Source organism: Colossoma macropomum, unplaced genomic scaffold (genome assembly GCF_904425465.1).
Source record: "Colossoma macropomum unplaced genomic scaffold, Colossoma_macropomum, whole genome shotgun sequence".
NCBI lineage: Eukaryota > Metazoa > Chordata > Actinopteri > Characiformes > Serrasalmidae > Colossoma > Colossoma macropomum.
The window spans coordinates 11,334,687-11,352,186 of record NW_023494798.1 but is presented as its reverse complement, the minus strand read 5'-3'; the positions used below and the strand labels follow the sequence as shown (position 1 = coordinate 11,352,186).

Sequence of the window (17,500 nt, the reverse complement as noted above, 5' to 3'; positions counted from 1 at the left end):
CATCCTATGTCCATTACCACACCCTTGTGTTATAAATCCTTCCTCTCTCCGTCCAGCCTTTCCATTCAACCCGGCAGAGACTACTGCGTAGCTGGAAGCCTGGTGAGTGCAGGGACTGCTGGGATAGATCAGTGCTGCCTAGCCCCCCCTACCCGTGGCTACTCTCTCCCTGCAGCGACCTCGTCCCTCTCTCCGCAGGATAAACTCGAACAAGCTGTCAGTGCGCCATGCCGCTCAGATCGGCTCCTCCCCGCTGCAGTCTCTCTCTGTTTCTCTCCAGAGGCGCTTCGCTCAGTCCACACAGGGGAGGGAGGAAGCGAGAGAGACACAGAGGATCCGGATCCCCATACTAATGTCTCATTTGGATAATGAGGCAGAAGCTTAGCAGGAAACCGACGAGCACTAGCCGCTTCCCGTAGAGAGGATCGCAAGCCTGGCTTCACACTCCATCAGCCTTGCGTGGACCGCATGCTCACTCAGGTGCCTCCTGGGACGTCATATTCACCAGCGGGGCAGCCGGCTCGGACCCCCGCTGCGCACCTTTCAAGACTCTGGTCTGGAGGCGTCCTGACACGGAGAGTCTAATGATGTACACGACGCTGACGTGGCCTACAGAGGCCTGAATAATGCAGCAGACACACGATAGCGGGGTGGGGGGGTTTGGGGGCGGGTGTTGGATGGCTTCAGCTCTATGTGCCACAGCAGTCAGACCGAGACCAGCGTCGGCATGACAGATGTAACTGGAAGTGCTCTAGACAGGTGTGTACGGCACATATTGAGTTACCTGTATAGAAGCTGAAATGAGCAATGGGTCAGTTACGTTCGCTCATGAGACACGAAAGACACGAGACCAGATATATGACAATTTATGTACTGTATTGAAAAAAATATGATGCCGATTTCTTCAATATAGCAAAGATTCTTTTTCTTTCAGAAATAAAATAAATGAAAAGAAATAAATCAATGTACAGAAACTTCCCCAAATAAACAATGTACAACTGACTCAAAGTGCAACATCACAGGTTTCTCTTTCCTTTTTTTTATTACCCAAGTGTCACTCACTGTTATTGATCTATACTAATCACCTCTGTTGTCTATTTCAGGTTTGGTTATTCAGTCCTCAGGTAAGAATACAATTAGTGTAACCTTTTTATAATGATTTAGTTCTAGGTTCAGTTTACGTTTGGTTCGGCGGGTTGAGGTAAGTATCTTTTACTATTATCAGTGGAACAAAGTCCACCAAAAAGGTACTCGAACTCAAGTTTGGTTGTGTGGTCCTTAACAGGGCTTGGCTCGCCGTCTCGTCCCCTTCGGTGCTCCAGCAGCACCAGCAGACGACGTGAAGAACGTTCAGAATTCAGTCTTGTCCCAAAAAAAACTGACCTGTTTACATGAGAACAGAGTCTGTAAACTCGAATTATAGATCCACTTTCCCTTTAAAATACACACGCGGCTACAGCTCAGCCGCTGGTTTACACTCGACAGCTCAGCCGCTGGTTTACACTCGACAGCGTCAGCTCAGCCGCTGGTTTACTCTCGACAGCAGCAGCTCAGCCGCTGGTTTACACTCCATAGCGTCAGCTTAGCCGCTGGTTTACACTCGATAGCATTAGCTTAGCTGCTAGTTTACACTCAATAGCGTTAGCTTAGCTGCTAGTTTACACTCAATAGCGTTAGCTTAGCCTAGCTTAGTCACTGTTCACATTGCATTCGATAGGATTAGCTTAGCTTTAGCTTAGCTTAGCTTAAGTTACAACATGGTTGCGATCGCTAAGCTAATTAGCACTACTCTTTTATTCTCAGTTATTTTGGCCATTTTAGTAAAAAAAAAAAATAAATAAAATACATATATATGAAAACATACTTCCCTCTCACAGAATCCAATCCGGTATGTTTATATTTTATTGCAGGTGTAAATTGTAAATTGCGCAGTGGACTTTCCCAGGAATACTACTGACTGTTTCTTCCTTAATTATTATTATATTTCATCTTATGTTTAATATATATATTTTTCTATTATTTCTATTATTTATTTCTCCTTTGTTTACCTCTAATAGTTTCAGTTTATTATTTTATTCCACTAGTGCCTGTTTGTTATGTTGTAATAAATTATACTTATAAAATATAAACCATTTTAAACTATTTAAATCGATTTCTCAGCTTTATTAGTGCCTCTAAATCATTTATTTGAAACCTGGGTTACACAGGCAAGACAAACACATCTCGCACGGCTGAAAGGAGCTTGTGGTCAGTCGACATTAAGACGCTTCATCAGGATCGCATGTCCTGAGAGTGAGGTGGAAACACCTTTCCTGGACACACGATTTGTTAGCCATTCTCTAGTTTCCGACCACTGAGTTGCTCTTGGCTGGACAAGCTTTACAGAAGGCAAAAATCTCATTAAGTCTACTGAATTATAGGTTAGAGTTTGATACATAACATGGAGTTTACTAGTTTAAAGTGCTACACTGACTATGGACTATGTTGTTGTTGTAGCTGGGCAGGTTAGCCGAGTAATGGTGATAGATTTGCCACCAGTTCTAGACCTTTTACATGCATATAAAATAAATATCATTTGAAACAGTCCGTATTTAGGTATTTTAACAAAATTTGTTGTTCTCAATTTCTCTACCGGTCGAGTGGAGTTTTTGCCAGTGTTCTGTAAAGCATGTCCAACCTTACAGCAGGAGCTATGAAAGACCGAGTTTGTGGGAGGAGGATGGATAAATGTACACCTATCCAAGTTGGTTTTCCACCAGGTGGTGCGGTAACTAATCCAAATGCAGAACTATTCACACCCTGGTCAGTACCTGATTCTGTTTACCATCATAAAACAAAACCATGCGAGTAGACAGGCTTCTCTGGAGACTGTGTGGGAGTCATGATTTCTCTTTGCAATGCTAGTGTTAACAATAACAGAACTTTTTTAATTAAATCAAAATACAACCTGAGAACTTCTTGCCGGAGTCCAACCCAACCCAAACACATCGTTATCTTTATGGTTCGAGGCTGAACCCCACTTGAGCTCAACAAAATATGGTTGAAAACAAACCCAAACCAGCTCATCAGCCCCGTAAAGGCTATAGCATAAGTCAGATCACACAATATAATAAAACAACCAGGATCATCATCAGTCAATGCTTTCAGACAACTTCTAAAATGTTTTCAGTGGACTAACTGCTGTTCTGCTGTTCTCTCCCTGAATGTGTTTCTGTACACACAACATATTACATATGACAAAAATATATTTTTGTCCAAACTAATTTAATGTAAAAATCCTTGTGGCTGCACAAAACAGCCTGTTCCTTCATCCATTATCCCAGGAGTTTATGCCTCATAGACCTCAATGCTAAATTCCATAAATATGAGTGGATGACTCCAGCATGCCAGATTAAAACTGATGATGAAGATTCTTGCACAATTGCTCTGGACCAGTGAATGATCTGAGCTATTTCTAGCTCTGCGCCAGGCCGGCATAATGACCACTTGCAGTCCTGTCCAGTGGAAAACACCAATAGTGGACCAGTACGGTGGGTGGAAGTCAACGTTACAGGTGAGTGGAAGCACAAGGTGGGTGTTTTTGATAAAGTCGATGCTCAGTATGTTGCAGAGGTCACACCCCTTTGCTGTCACGGCTTTGCGAGAGCATCATGAAACGATGACAGAAACTTAATGGAGGTGATGAAAATATTAAAAATGCTAATGTTTTTATGCAAATAAAAATCACTTCATGATTTCATTACTGAAACTCCTTCCCCGACTCCCCCTATTCCCCCACACCCCTCCCACCTACCTTTACCCGAGTCATTCTCGCTCTCTCTCATCAGGTCTGGCAGGAGAGGATATGTGACAGGAGAGTGAGCGCAGACAGGGTTTGGGCTCAGATGTATATATAAATGCCAGTAAACAGCACCTGTGTCTCTCCCTCTCCCTCTCTCTCTCTCTCTCTCTCTCTCTTTCCCCTTGCGGTCTATTTTTGGCTTCCATTTTATTCTATCGCCTCAAATGAATCCCAGTATCAGATTCACTCAGGCATTTCTTCCAGTCACACGAATTCTTTTATTTATTTATATTTTCATCTGTGATGCTATGTTTTATTCATCTCATTTTCACCTTGTGGTTGACATTTTTTCCCTCTCTCTTTCTCTCTCTCTCTCTCTCTCTCTCCCCCCTGTCTCTTTCTCAACTTCATTTTCTCACAGCAGAGCGAGCAATTGCTTGTTCAGGAGAGCGTGAACAGATGTCTGCCACGCTAGCCGGTCCTTACCAAGGCAGGCGGCTCGGCCGCTCTCTCTCTCTCTCTTTCTTGCTAAATTGAGGGGAGTGAAGTCACTCCTGCCACGTTAAGCCACGGCGCGTGAGCCCCTGCCGTAATGGGTGACATCACACACGCTCATACACACACACACCCCTCCTTTTCCATCTAAGCAGGCCTGTCAGATAGACAGCTGTGCAAGCCAGGGCCTCCAGCTCCATTAACAGTGGCAGTGGCCTTGTCTGCACACAAGCCCGTGACTCTGCTCTGCTGTAGCTTCTCTTCTCACTGATCTGACTCTGAGACAGGTGGTGGAAATTTTATATACCTCCATGCACCTCCTATAATCTTTATCTTCTACGTGCTGCGACTAACCCCACTCCAGGTATGTTACTGCACGAACACTGAATAGAGACAAACTAACACTGAAGCATCAGTGCATGAAGAAAACTATTCAGTGGTGTTGTTTGTATTTAGTGAACTCTGTTTTGTGTTTTCAGCCCAGATCTAGGTGTACGTCAGGATGTGAAGATAACAGGAGGTCTAGGTGTCTCCTGTGCGCATAAGGAAGTAATGAAAACAGGATATTCCCAGAAGAAAACTGTAAGAGATGAAAGAGATGGGTCGATTTGACCCGGTGAGGACAGTGGGTGACGGAAGCGCTCAAACAGATGTATCTCCAAGTAATGATGTAATCTGACAGCATAATACAGAATAATGATCCACTATTATCAGTATGTTATGAAAGCCAGTGAACCATGAAGGTTGATGCTGGCCAGGTTAGAGAATAAAGGTATCGTGGTTTCACTCTGAATAATTTCTCTGCCTCTGTTATTTTTAGGAGGTTGCCATGACACAGTGTCATGTGCAGGAAGGTGAGGTACACCTGAGAACAGCACTATGGTACTTTAACACAGACAAGATGACAAGGCAACGTCTCTCGACAATAGTTCCATACGACCCATCCGGTCACCAAATCACCTGATTAAACAGTGGGGGTCTGAAAATGCATTGATGTATAGGGATCCAGCACATAATGACAAATGATAAAGGTTAATGATAAAAAACAGTGGTGAACCATGGCTATTAGAGCTAGGTCTTCAGTTTAGGCCATAAATATGAAAACATAGACAAGTATGGGAAAAAAAAAAACAACTTTATGATTATAACTTCTGCTAGCACCCCTGTGGGATTTTAACAGTAGGTTAGAGCTAAGCTAATGGCAACTGAACACCTTTTGGCTGTTCTAGACTGAAAATGGACATTTTCTAGATTAAACACAGACCTATTAGCGTATATTTTACTTTTCTGCTGCCGTTTTATATTTCTAATGAAACCTGGTTAGGCTACTTTTTCTAGTGAAACCTGGTTAGGCTACTACCTACAGTCAGTGATGTATCTGGGACTTCCAGAAGACCTAGAGTGACGTTTTTTACTCTCCAACTTGTTCCCTTCCATTATTATTAAGCTAAAACATGATTGGTTGATTCCACTGTTACTTCCTAATTATGTTAGTGGTTAATCTGACACATTAGGCCTTAGTTCAGCTCTTTGTTCAGCACGTTAGTCGAGCTCCCGAAGTAGGAGAGGTTGCTTGGCTTGATCTACCAAGATACCTCTGAAAAAATGATCCTGATTGTACAATTTGAAGCAGTAAATCTGGTTCCTATCACCACCACTGTAAATGTCTTAAAAGTTTAATTATACAGTTTTGGAAAATCCTTATTAAGTTAGAAGGCTGGGCTTCACTTGATGAATAGAGATATGACTGAGGAAAAAAGGGATGGAGAGAAACTGGTGCGAAACAGTATCACAGGAAACAGAAGGTAGAGATGGGAATAGGCCTGTGTCAATAACACAAACCTCTTATTTGGGTAACAGCGTGGAAAATAACTGCGTCTGTTGTCATGAGCGCATTCAACTAGTGCAGCTCAACAGCCGCCAATTTCATCTGTGTCATCTGAAACGTGGTATTACTGTAGGATGATGTCACATCATGTAGGATATTTAAAAGTTCAGTTATATTTGTGGAAATCTTAGTGTCTTGCGATTTTTAGAGGCTTTTACCGTCACTAAGGGCTGTTACTGCGGTAAATCGATCATCCGTCATGGGGCACATAGACGGAAATTTGAGAGGTGCTCCAAACGTCAGTTATTTCATGTGTTTACAGCAACAATCAAAATTAGTATTCTCTCTGATTACACATCACATAAGAGCCAGTGGGTATTCAACAAAGTAAGTTGTTAGCCTGACAACTTAATCCCAAATGCAAGATGAAGAGATCCGAAACATTCCTCTTAGACGTTCTTCACACTGGGCTTAAATTATCCAGCTGCTCTGAAATACCCCACAGAGCACTGTGGGTAAAAGAACATGAGTATAATACTGCATTAACTGCGTGATAAATGGTATGATAAACAATATACATTACAGCTGGCAGTGTTGAACTACGCTGGCGGAAAGAGCACTACGGTGCCTGTTTCTCAGGGTGATAATGATATAATTGCGGGAGGATCTGACAAAATCCTTTTCATTTTGTTACTCACAACCCGTGAATCCTACAGATCTGACGCCTTTCCCACACTAGAACCGAGTGCGCGGTTTGTAGAAACGAAAAGAACCCAGTCCATAAATCTCACTCTTCATCTCTTTAATTACAGCCTCTCTTGGTCCTGCTGATGAAGGAATCCACTTCAAGGGTTAACCACACTTCGACTTTTCCTAAACAACCGCGGAACCTATACGTCATCCTCATTCGGAAAATACGCTCTGCTGCGCGATTCCCAACGCGTGGACGAAATGAATGAAAAAGTCAGAAGTGGCTGAATGTATGTGGCTGTAATTGTGTCTATTCTTTAAGCCAACCTCCCTGATCCCATAGTAATTAGCTGATTAAACTGTTCGGCTGGACTCGAGTCAAACATTTCCCCAGGGACCGTTTCACAGAAGAGGCAATTTATAAAAGGAGCGCGGAGAACACCAGCAAGAACACGCCTGGCAGACGCTGCCGTCGGATTTCTCTTCTTTTCCCTCCCTTCTTTTCTTCCATTTTTCCTTTCCTTTCTTCTCCTTATTTCTTCGCCTCTTCAATCCTCACCGCTTGCCTCATCTCTCCTTTCTACTCCACTCCTCTTCTCTCTCTTCTCTGCTCTCCCATCCCTTCTTTTCTTCTCACTTCCTCTCCACTTTTCTCCTCTCATTTCATCTCCACTCTTCAGCACTCTTCTCCTCTTGTCTTCTCTCCTTTATTTTCCCCTTCTATCTTTTCTGAATTTGTTCTCCTGTCCTGTCCTCACATCTTGTTTCATCACCTTCCTTTCTTCTCTCGTTTGCTTTCCTCACTTTTCTTGTCCTATCAAATCTTCTCCACTTTTCTCCCCCTTTCTTCTCCTCTCTCCTCTTCCCCCTCCTCTCTCCTTGTTCCTTCTCCACTCTTCACTTTTCTTTTCTCCTCTCCTCTCTGATTTTTCCTCCTGACCTCACCTCTTCTCCTTTCCTATCCTGTCAGCTTCTTTCCTCTTTTCTTACCTCTTCTCTTCTCCTTTTTTTGCCACTCTTCCTCTTTCCTATCTTTTCTTCTCTCCTTCTTTCTCCCCTCCTATCTTTCTTCCTCTCCTCACCTCATCACCTCTCTTCTCACCCCCTGTACTCTCTTCTTATTTCTTCTCCACTCTGCTCCTCCTCACCTTTTTCCTCTCCATTCTTCTCCCTTCTTTTTTGCTCTTTTCTTCTTCCCTCCTGTCTTTTCTTCTCCTCTTTCTAACCTTCACTCTAACCTGCTCATCCTTTTTATCTGCTCTTCTCTCCTTCTATCATTTCTTCTCCTCGCTGGTCCTCTCCTGCTATTGCATCTGCTGCGCCTTTCCTCTACTTTTTCTTCTCTCTTCTTCTTCCTTCTCCAATCTTCTCTTCTATGCTCCTTTCTTCTCCTCTTTCCCTGTCTTTCCTTCTTCTCTCCTGTCCTCACCTCTTGCTTCATTAGAGGAGAGGAGAAGAAAAATGAGAGGAGGAGAAGAGTGGAGAAGAAGGAGGAGGAGCGCCTTCTTCTCCACTCTTCTCCTCCTCTCCTCTAATCTGTCTTTTACCTGTTGGACTAATTAATACACAGATCATAGCAACCCACAGTTGAAAGGTCAGGGCAGGTATGTGTGCAATGTGGATAATGAGAAAAACGAGAGAATAGCTGCCCCATCATAAAACACACAATCGAAAAAAAAAGCTTGCCCTCAAGATGAACTCGGTATCAGGTTTGATTTCACATCAAAACACACACAGACATTCTTCCACACACTCTTCACACTGTCAGCGGCAGAACGTCACTGTACTTATCAAAGAATGTGAAAAGCAGAGATATAAACTGTGCAGAGCAGCATCAGTCAGGGTATCAAAGCTGTAACGGAGAATAATGAGACAAGCGTGCAAACCCTTTCTGCAAAGAACGGCTCTGCAGACTTTTAATTAAGAGGATCTCAGGGGGGTCGAGGCGTTCATTCGGGTGCGTCCCGTTTAGGAGGCCTGACCACCGTAATGGACATTTGACAGATCAGTGCGTCTTCCTCTATATTGATCCCGCTCCGCAGATTTGCATTCCGTCTTGTGAGTGTTAACCACATTTGACAGAGTGCCTGGAAAAGAGGCAGATGTTAAGTAGTTTGTGTGTCTGGGGCATGACAGGTTGTTCTATACGTTCAGGGTCGGAGCGCCGGAGAAAGCTAGCGGCCACGGAGATCACTTAAGATTCCACCTACGTGTGGGAAATAAACTGACTACAGCTTTTCGTCCATTGTTTGGTTGATTTTTTTCTTCGGTGAGGGCACCTCATTTGGCATTCCGGGCCTCCTTTATTGAAAGTCTAATGTGGCTGGCAGCGGGGCCAAAAAATCTGACAGGTCTCAGCCAGGCCTGTCCAAGGCTGTTCAGGGGGAACAAAGATGCCGTTTGAAGTTAATGAAGCGTAAGCACACGCCTCTACCTGCGCCAGTCAGGGCCAGTGTCAATGCGGTTTCACCACGACAGTGCAAGAGAGAGATCTGAGAGGGAGGGAGGGAAGGAGTATGGAAAGAAGCAGAGCAGGAAAAGAGAGGAGGAATAATAGAGCAAAAAGACAAAGAGGTTGATGAAGAATAGAAAGAGGGGGCCACTGGCTGCAGCTGTTTGGGGACTAAAGTTTCACTGTTTTGTCTGAGAACCTGCAGCTCCACAATGTTATCACCGCTGCCACACAGAAGGGCAGCCGCTTCCCCTGCTGGAGGCGGGACGGTCTGGGCCTTTCTTGCGCCTCCTGCACACAATACCTCTTTTTTCCCCAGGTGTGAGGAGGGGCAGGTAGGCACGCCAAGAGTGGCGAAGCTTTAATGCTGACAATTCAGAAGCAGCTTGGGGTGGGGTTGCGTATCCCTGCATCAGCCAGCTCTGACAAGACATGAGTGGCACTTTCCCAAACTTCAGTCAATTGGCACTGTTTCTATGGGAACGAGTCATGGCCTAGCTGCGGGAATCTTTAGGGAGTGGAGGTGCACAAGGTGTGTACGTGTGAACGCTTGATAATTAAGGCATGTGAAGCTGCAGTCACACTAGAAAATCGCTGTATGTGACACCTTGCCAAATAGGCTGGTCTGGATTAGCTCCGATCTGTTTATTAGCTCACCAGAGATTATAATGATCTATAGCCTGCATAAGTAAAAAAAAAGAAATAGTAATAAGTTCTACTACAAGGAACATGGCATTTTCTGCAAATTTCTATCTCAATTTATTAGCTATGTTTAACAAATTGTGCAAAAATAAAGCATACAATGTGCCATAACTTTTGCACAGGCACAATGTGCCATAACTTTTTTGTATAATTTTTTTTTCCCAATATGTTAAATTCAGCTGATAAACAGTAATTGTGCATAAAAATGTGCAGAAGTGTGTTTGCTGTGGAGGGAGTGTTCACTTATTTTGACTTAGGAAACCAACAAAATATGTCATTTGACCAGTGGCGCCGAAACCTTTGCATACAACTGTACATTTATCTCATGCACACTGTGCACCACACGTCCTCATTTATGTTTTAATTGAGAATATATAAAAACTGATGCTTCTTAGGGTCCAACCAACACATCATTTTTAATGGTATTGGCAATAATATTGCGGATTAAGTGCCAATAATTAGTGATTTGTTTTGGTCACAGCTTTGCCTGCATTTGAACTTACAACCTCTGGACAAGAGAGCAAAACCTTTAAAACTTTAGGGCTGCTTTATGAAGGAACGCCTCTTCAGATGCAGCTATAGCAGCTGGCTATTGTTAAGCTAAGTTACCCTTTATTAGTCCCACACCAGGGGGGCTTGTTCAAAGGCACTTCAGTCATGTCCTGCCAGCTTAGGGGATCGAGCCGGCAACCGATCACAAGGCTGCTACCCTAACCTCCAGCCCACGACTGCCTCCAGAACCATTTATGTGTTGTAAGGCCACTAGGACATCTTCCATGCTTGTCAAGTGGAGCGCTAACTTTCACTCCTTTCACACAACAGATTCGGTTGTGCAAATTTTCTTGTCAAAGCTCACCAAAGCTAAACTCACCAAAGTTGAATCAAAAGTGCAACTTTTCATCAGAGTAAATTCTATTAAAATGAAAGCAATTTTGCTCGCTGACAAAAACCTAGGGTGACTGGACTTCAAGGAGACTCCTTCCAAAATCCTTGAGAGTGTGGCTCTTGCTGGAACTATCAGTGGCTCTTGCCATGGAGAATTAGCCATAATAGCCCATATGCGCAATGCCCACTCCAGCCTTGGACAGTGGCAGATGGAAGAGCCTCATTAACATCTCATTTGGCCAGGCTTGTCCTACTGTAGAACTATGGCCACTAGACTCCTGTCACAATGAGGTTCTACCACATAGACACAGCCTTTGAGCCACACAGATTCAGCCTTATGACTAACAGCAATGACAATTCAGAATAATTACACATTGACAGAATGTCTCAAACTCATTATGTAATTAGTGGAACATGTTAGTGTGATTGTAGTGAATGTGATTCCAGACAGAAAGAAAGTTGCAAAGCTGCTAAGAAATGTCTGGGGGTTGAGAGGGATGAGGTCACGTTATTGGATCCTGGTTTTATTAGTCAATAAAATGATAAATAAACTGCAAGGGGTTCCTTATTATAGCTTACAGTAGTTGCTAAAAATGTACTATATGAAAAGCCTGCAGTTTAAAGGGTCAAGATATAAAAACAGTTTTTTAATTTGTTTGGAATATAAAAATGTCAAGCAAATCTAGTAGCCTGCCAACATCACGGCAATGCTGTCCACAGCCTTTCCTTTCACTCTGCTTGAAGTCTATAATCTCACAGAAGCTGACCGATAGCAAGAGACAAAAACGCTCAGTGACCTCTCGATGGAATGATCCATCACGAAGTGGACGCTGCCATAGCCGGAGTGATCTATCATCACCCTGGACACAAACTCAGTGGGACTGATCCACGGACACCGTGAAACGGAAGCTGGGAAGAAGGGAAGAAGTAATGGGTTCATGCTGCATCAATGACCTTCAGCTGGCAAGACTAGCAACTTCATCGTCTTGGACGTACACAGTGGTGCGATGCCTCATACTGACATTGTTCAGGGTTCCAGCAGCATTAGGGCCTGTTTACTACATCAATCTATGCTCTGAGCAGACACACCCTCTAACACTCTCAATCATTCGCTACGGAAGCCGTTAGCATAGCATTGTGACAGCACGTAAGCACAGAACGAGAAAACATTCCCACCGACAAACCCCAACAATCAACAACTGCTCAGTACTCTTCCAGCACATACAGACAGTTTCCTCACTTGCAATCTCATCAATGGCAGCCTTTCAAACCTCCATTAACACCCTGTTGTTGGCAGCGCATGTCTTCAGAACCTGACGACGTACCACATGACATCACCGTGTTCCCATGGAATGTTTCAGCATTGAGTCAGCAGACAAGAGTAAGCCGATTCAGTGAGAGGAGATCATAAGAAGGCATGCAAAGCGATGCATTTCAGAGAGCATCCCTAGACCAACCATGAAGCAAAGGAACGAGAGAAAGAGCAGAGCACCATCAGAGCAAAACTCCAGCAGTCTCCACATACTCAACTTAGCATTGCTGCATAGCTATATTAGGGCTGCACAATGTGGACAAAATACTAGTACTGTTACACGTTGCCATATGTCGCAATATGTTTCAATTCAAAACGTTTTATTATTCCAAAATAGTAGGTTTTTCATGATGGCTGAGCAACAGAGGCTGCCTCTTCAGATGAGTCGATCAGCTAACAGTATAGCTAGCAGTACAACACTGAAAGAGGAAGACATGGCGTATTATAAATGAGGTTTTTTTTCTTGTCCTCAGTGGATGAAGTGCCAACATGTAGCTAACCCGCACCAGAGCCGGCCGCATTATCTCGCTGCTCAGTTACGTCCTTAACTGCAATTCCTTAGCAAAGTGTGCATGTTTCCTGCTTCGTGGTATTAAAGCATAAAACAATATACATATTTCCTCGTAAATACTAGCAAAACTGTCACATTTTACAGTCCTGTTATAACACAGAATAACAGTCTCAGAACACTGTTAGTGTGTATGTTTTCTCTGCCTTCCTATGGTGGAATGTAACAAATACACGAAAAGTGATTTCAGTATTCATATTATTATCACTTAATATATTCATGTTCATCAAAACATATCTTTCCAAGTGGAACTGTGATTGGTCAAGATGCTCATATAGGAGCCTTGAGTAATATCAACACTTTAAAACCAATATCGCAATAGCAAATAATATATTGTGCAGCCCTGTTGTTGTTGACAGCAGTGTGGAGAACACTTTAAACACCTGATTTGCTTTTGATTACCAATGTGTTCCTCAATGCAGTGGATGGAGCCCAGTGTTCCAGCAGCAGTCAAGGCCACATTTTGCAGAGAAGCTGGTCTAGTTGTGCTCTGTGTTTGTCTGAAGCTGTTTGTTTTCCCCAGAATAGCAGGATTAAGGGAGGAGATATTCACCTGCATTGGGCCAAGGAAGCTGAGAGGAATGTAAGTGAAGAAACCCTGTCATCAATACTAAAACCCCCACAGACAGTGCTGTTTTTATAGGACTAGATGACGAGGCTTTACTCTGTCACTCACTGTCTCTACGTGTGTGTGTGCAGCCGTATGTGTGTATGATGTCTACATGCGTGAAGATGTTTGTAGTGTAGTGAAATGTTCAAGTGTCTGTTTGTGTATAAAACTTTGGAATCACTGTTACCAATAATTTTATCCCAGTTATGTAGAAAGAAATGAGCCCAAAGTGGTACTTCTCAAAATACCATAAAAGAACCTTGCGGTTCCTTAGAAAACCGTTTTGGTAAATGTGTGAGTGTAAAGAAGCTTTTTAACATTTCAAGAACCTCCGCATAATGTAAACGTTCTGGGAAGAATCTTAATTTAGATTTGTTATGGATCCTTTACATTATGTGTTCTTGAAAATGATTCTTTAGGGAACCACAACGAGTTCTTCTATGGCATCATTCCAAGAAGCCTTTGTGGTATCTTTAGTTTTAAGAATGTAATGTGAAGCTGGGGGTTTAAATAATTTAAAGGAAGACAGAATTAAGAACAGAGCTGAACACTCTAAACAAAATAGGCCTCCACAGAGTACTAACAACAATATGACTTAACGATTGATCTCTATGACTTAGTAATAGAACAGAGGAACCTCTTTATGTGCTACTTAGAACTATTTGTATAATAGCTTCTTCTATAAGGCTGGTTTTCCATCATAGAGAAGAACCATTAACAATGCTAGGAACCGTTTATCTATTCAGATGGTTCTTTAAGTGTTCACAGTTCAATAGACAGTCATATGCAAAAGTTTAGACGCTCCAGTTGATGTTTTGTTCATTGTGTAAGTGAAAATAAGTGTGCATTCTCTGCAGAGAACACGTTTCTGCACATTTTAAAGCATAATTAGTTAGTTACAGCAATTTTAACATTTTATGTTTTCATTTTTTTCAATATCTTAAACAACTTATTCTCACTTAGAAAAACAACAAGACATTGTCATTTTAAGAGTGTAGATGATTCTGTAACAAACAGGAAGAACTTATAACATAAAAAATGAGGTTATAGTAAAATTTAGGCAGACAAGAAATTTGAACTTGACCAGAAAGTACTATAAACAGATAATTCGAGTAAATTAGTTATGACGTAGTAACTTCTTGTTGGCATCTAAACATACCTTTTAGTGTCTAGTTAACGATATTTCAATCTAAAACTGGGAAAAAAATAATTAATGTGTCAAGTGATTCCAAACTTTTGAGTAGTAGAGCCTCCCACCGTCTTGCTCAGTGTGGCGAGGCAGAGCCAGCAGGTGGGCCGGCCTCCTGAACATCCACATAATTCACCTGTACTCCTTTGACATGCTAGCATCAGCATGGGGGAGGCTCAATGTGAATGTGTGTGTGTCAGCGTAAGTGTTCTGAGAGTGTGTGGCTGCCCACATGTGCATTCATGCTCGATAGACAGCATGTTCTAATATGTTAGGCTAAGCATAAGTGCATTCTATATTTATCTAGCTGGATATTAACAAGCCGCATGAGGTCAATCAGAAAATAAAGATATGTTATTTTAAATAACTCTAATAGCTCACTATTATACCCAACTCTCTTTCCCACCACTTACGTTCCTTCAGCACTGATTGCCTGAGTGCAGGTGGAATTCTTCCCAGATTTACACATGCAGACACACACCACAGCAGCCTCTCCACCTACCCGTCACATTAACTTCCACCAGGCCAGAGCGTGTGCCGATGCTGTTTGTGGCGTCGCACACGTACGTCCCGCCCAGCTCGTACGTCACGGGCCCCTTGAAGAACAGCGTGTTGTTTTTGATCTCCACATTTTTGGGCAGCGATCCGTTAAGCCTGTGAGAGACAGTAGATACAATTTCAGGGGTTTATCTTTAGTCATTGCAGGTTCACACTTAACATATCAGAGCGCTCGTAAGATAAAATGCACGCTAAACAAAAAAGGGCTCTACATGGTGGCAAAAAAGGTTATATTTCTTAACAGTAGCAAGAGCAAAGCCTCTGTAGGTGCTTTGAATAACAATTAAAAGGTTCTGTAAAGGGCCTATTTCATAGAAACACAAATTTTTGTTTCAAAACGCATCACTACCCAGTTCATACAATCCATATATGGAAAATAAGCTGCAAAAACAGCCTGTTTTGAACTCACTGTTTCTGTGATGTCATGAGAACCAACTCGTATATCCATCTATTCTGCCTGTCTCAGTTTAGCCCCGCCCATTTATGTTCTAAGGTGTGCTTCAGCTCTGACAGCTTTTTGAAAGAGGCACAATACAGGGCAGCCAATCAGAGCAGAGCTTTAAAGAAGCAACATACGACAAGAAATTACCATAAAAAGATAATTACATTTTATTGTTTATTAACTGTATTTTTTCACCATGTCAAAACAACTTCTTGTTTCCAAATTAATTTGGAAACAAACCATTTGTTTACTATGTATAACCACTGTCTTTACTAGAGAACCCCTGAAGGAACCCTTGTTAGAAAATGAGTAATTGCATTAAACAGCAAAACAGCTGAAGCAGTACAAATAAACTACTGGGAAAAGAAGAAAAAAAGTTAATTTGTTTGTTTGGACATTTTGTGGTTTCAACACTTCCTCAATACTTGTTCTTACTGCTTTCACAGTGAAAAGGAACCACAGCAATGTAGCAGCTTACAGTAGTGATTTTATGTTTATGCCCACAAACGTAGAAACTTTCATTCCTCACTCTCAGACATACATAGCCTACATAGCCGCAGTGCTGTTCCTGAGTAATTCACAGTGTTTACTGAATAATCAACATCAAGCTAAATAACTGAATATTACACTTAAGTAGAATTAAATGGTCTGTAAAATCCAACAACAGCAACATATCGATCATCGGCTATGCTGCTCACTGAAAATCAGAATCGTTATTGTCCCATACTGGTCGACTAAACGTGCGTCCAGGGGAGCAGGAACCCCACCGGCGGCCAAATCCAGCCCCCAGCAGCAAAGCAGGGTGATTGAGAACGCACAGCAGGCATACCTCCCACACCTTCATGTGGGCTGCAGCAATATCTTTAGGCACGTGGCGAACAGAGGTATGAGCAGGGACACAATGCAGGTCCTTACAAGCCCATAGAGCCTCAGGACAACGGGAGGAGGAAAACAGCTGATTGAGGCAGAGATAAAGGGAGGGGCAGGGAGTGTATGAGAAAGCCAAAAAAAAGGCTGCACCTGTGGTGAGGGCAATGTAGGTTTTACTCCAGAATATTTATATAGTACCGGCCTGAATGCTCTGCTACGCTGTCGGGGGCATTTTGCAGGCATGGTTCCACATGCCAATCGAGGGAAGGGCCACTTCAAACCAATGCTGCTAAACATTTCTATCCTAATTAGAGTCATCTTGTTCAAATCACAACCAAGTTCTTGATGTTCCACATCTATGACCAACATGTGAGACAACACCCTCCACCACCAGCAACAATAGTGTTCCATCCTTCCTGTACCGTTCTGGAGTCTATGCAAAGGAACAATGAAGCTGTTCTTGTGGCTCGTGGTGACTCAACACCTTAGTAAGACACTTCATGTTGTTTTTTTTTCCTTTCCTTTGATCGCATTTATACATATCACTGCTGTCGGAACAAAACCTCATATCTCCAGTATTGCTTTTCAGTTTTTGACATAATTTGAAAATGACTGTTGCCCTTTACATGGTGTGTAAATTTCATGAAGAATGGACCAAAGAAATGACTTGAAAAAAGTCTGGTTCCATTGACTTCCATTAAAAGTGTTTGAAAATTGGGCCAATATAGCTTCTAAAATACAAGTTTATTATGTATTTGTAGTCAAGTGATCTATTGGTATGAAGACGATTATGACCAAGGAGTGCTCAGAGATGGTGGTTTGTTCCTTGAAGGAAGGGGTGGAGGGGTACGGCGTTTATACACAATCGTAGGGAAAGAAATAAGGGCTCTGCTGTGTTGCACTGGTTTCACCCGTCTGCAGGGAGCCTCAGAACAGCAGCCTCGGCAGTAGTTGATCAGGTGAGAAACATGGGACATACCCCATACTCGGCTCTCGCTGAGAGCTTGACCACACAGCCATGTTGAAGTATGTGTGTGTTGTGTTTTCCACAGCTTGGTTTGGTCATGGTTCAGCAGTCCACCATGTCCAGACCTGCCCTGCATTCTCTCCTCTCAACC

At 42.7% G+C, this 17,500-nt stretch overlaps 1 protein-coding gene and 1 non-coding gene across 2 annotated transcripts in view; both read right to left on the bottom strand.

Moving 5' to 3' along the window:
* The window catches only part of nectin1b (nectin cell adhesion molecule 1b), a 137,941-nt gene that overhangs the window by 15,201 nt on the left and 105,240 nt on the right, over positions 1 to 17,500 (bottom strand). Inside the window, exon 5 of the mRNA XM_036585399.1 lies at positions 15,015 to 15,166. Coding sequence (XP_036441292.1) covers positions 15,015 to 15,166 — 152 coding nt within the window. The remainder of the gene's footprint in view (positions 1 to 15,014; positions 15,167 to 17,500) is intronic.
* On the bottom strand, positions 10,645 to 10,770 carry LOC118818582. The gene has a single exon (XR_005008096.1). It is a non-coding gene; the product is annotated as a U6atac minor spliceosomal RNA (small nuclear RNA).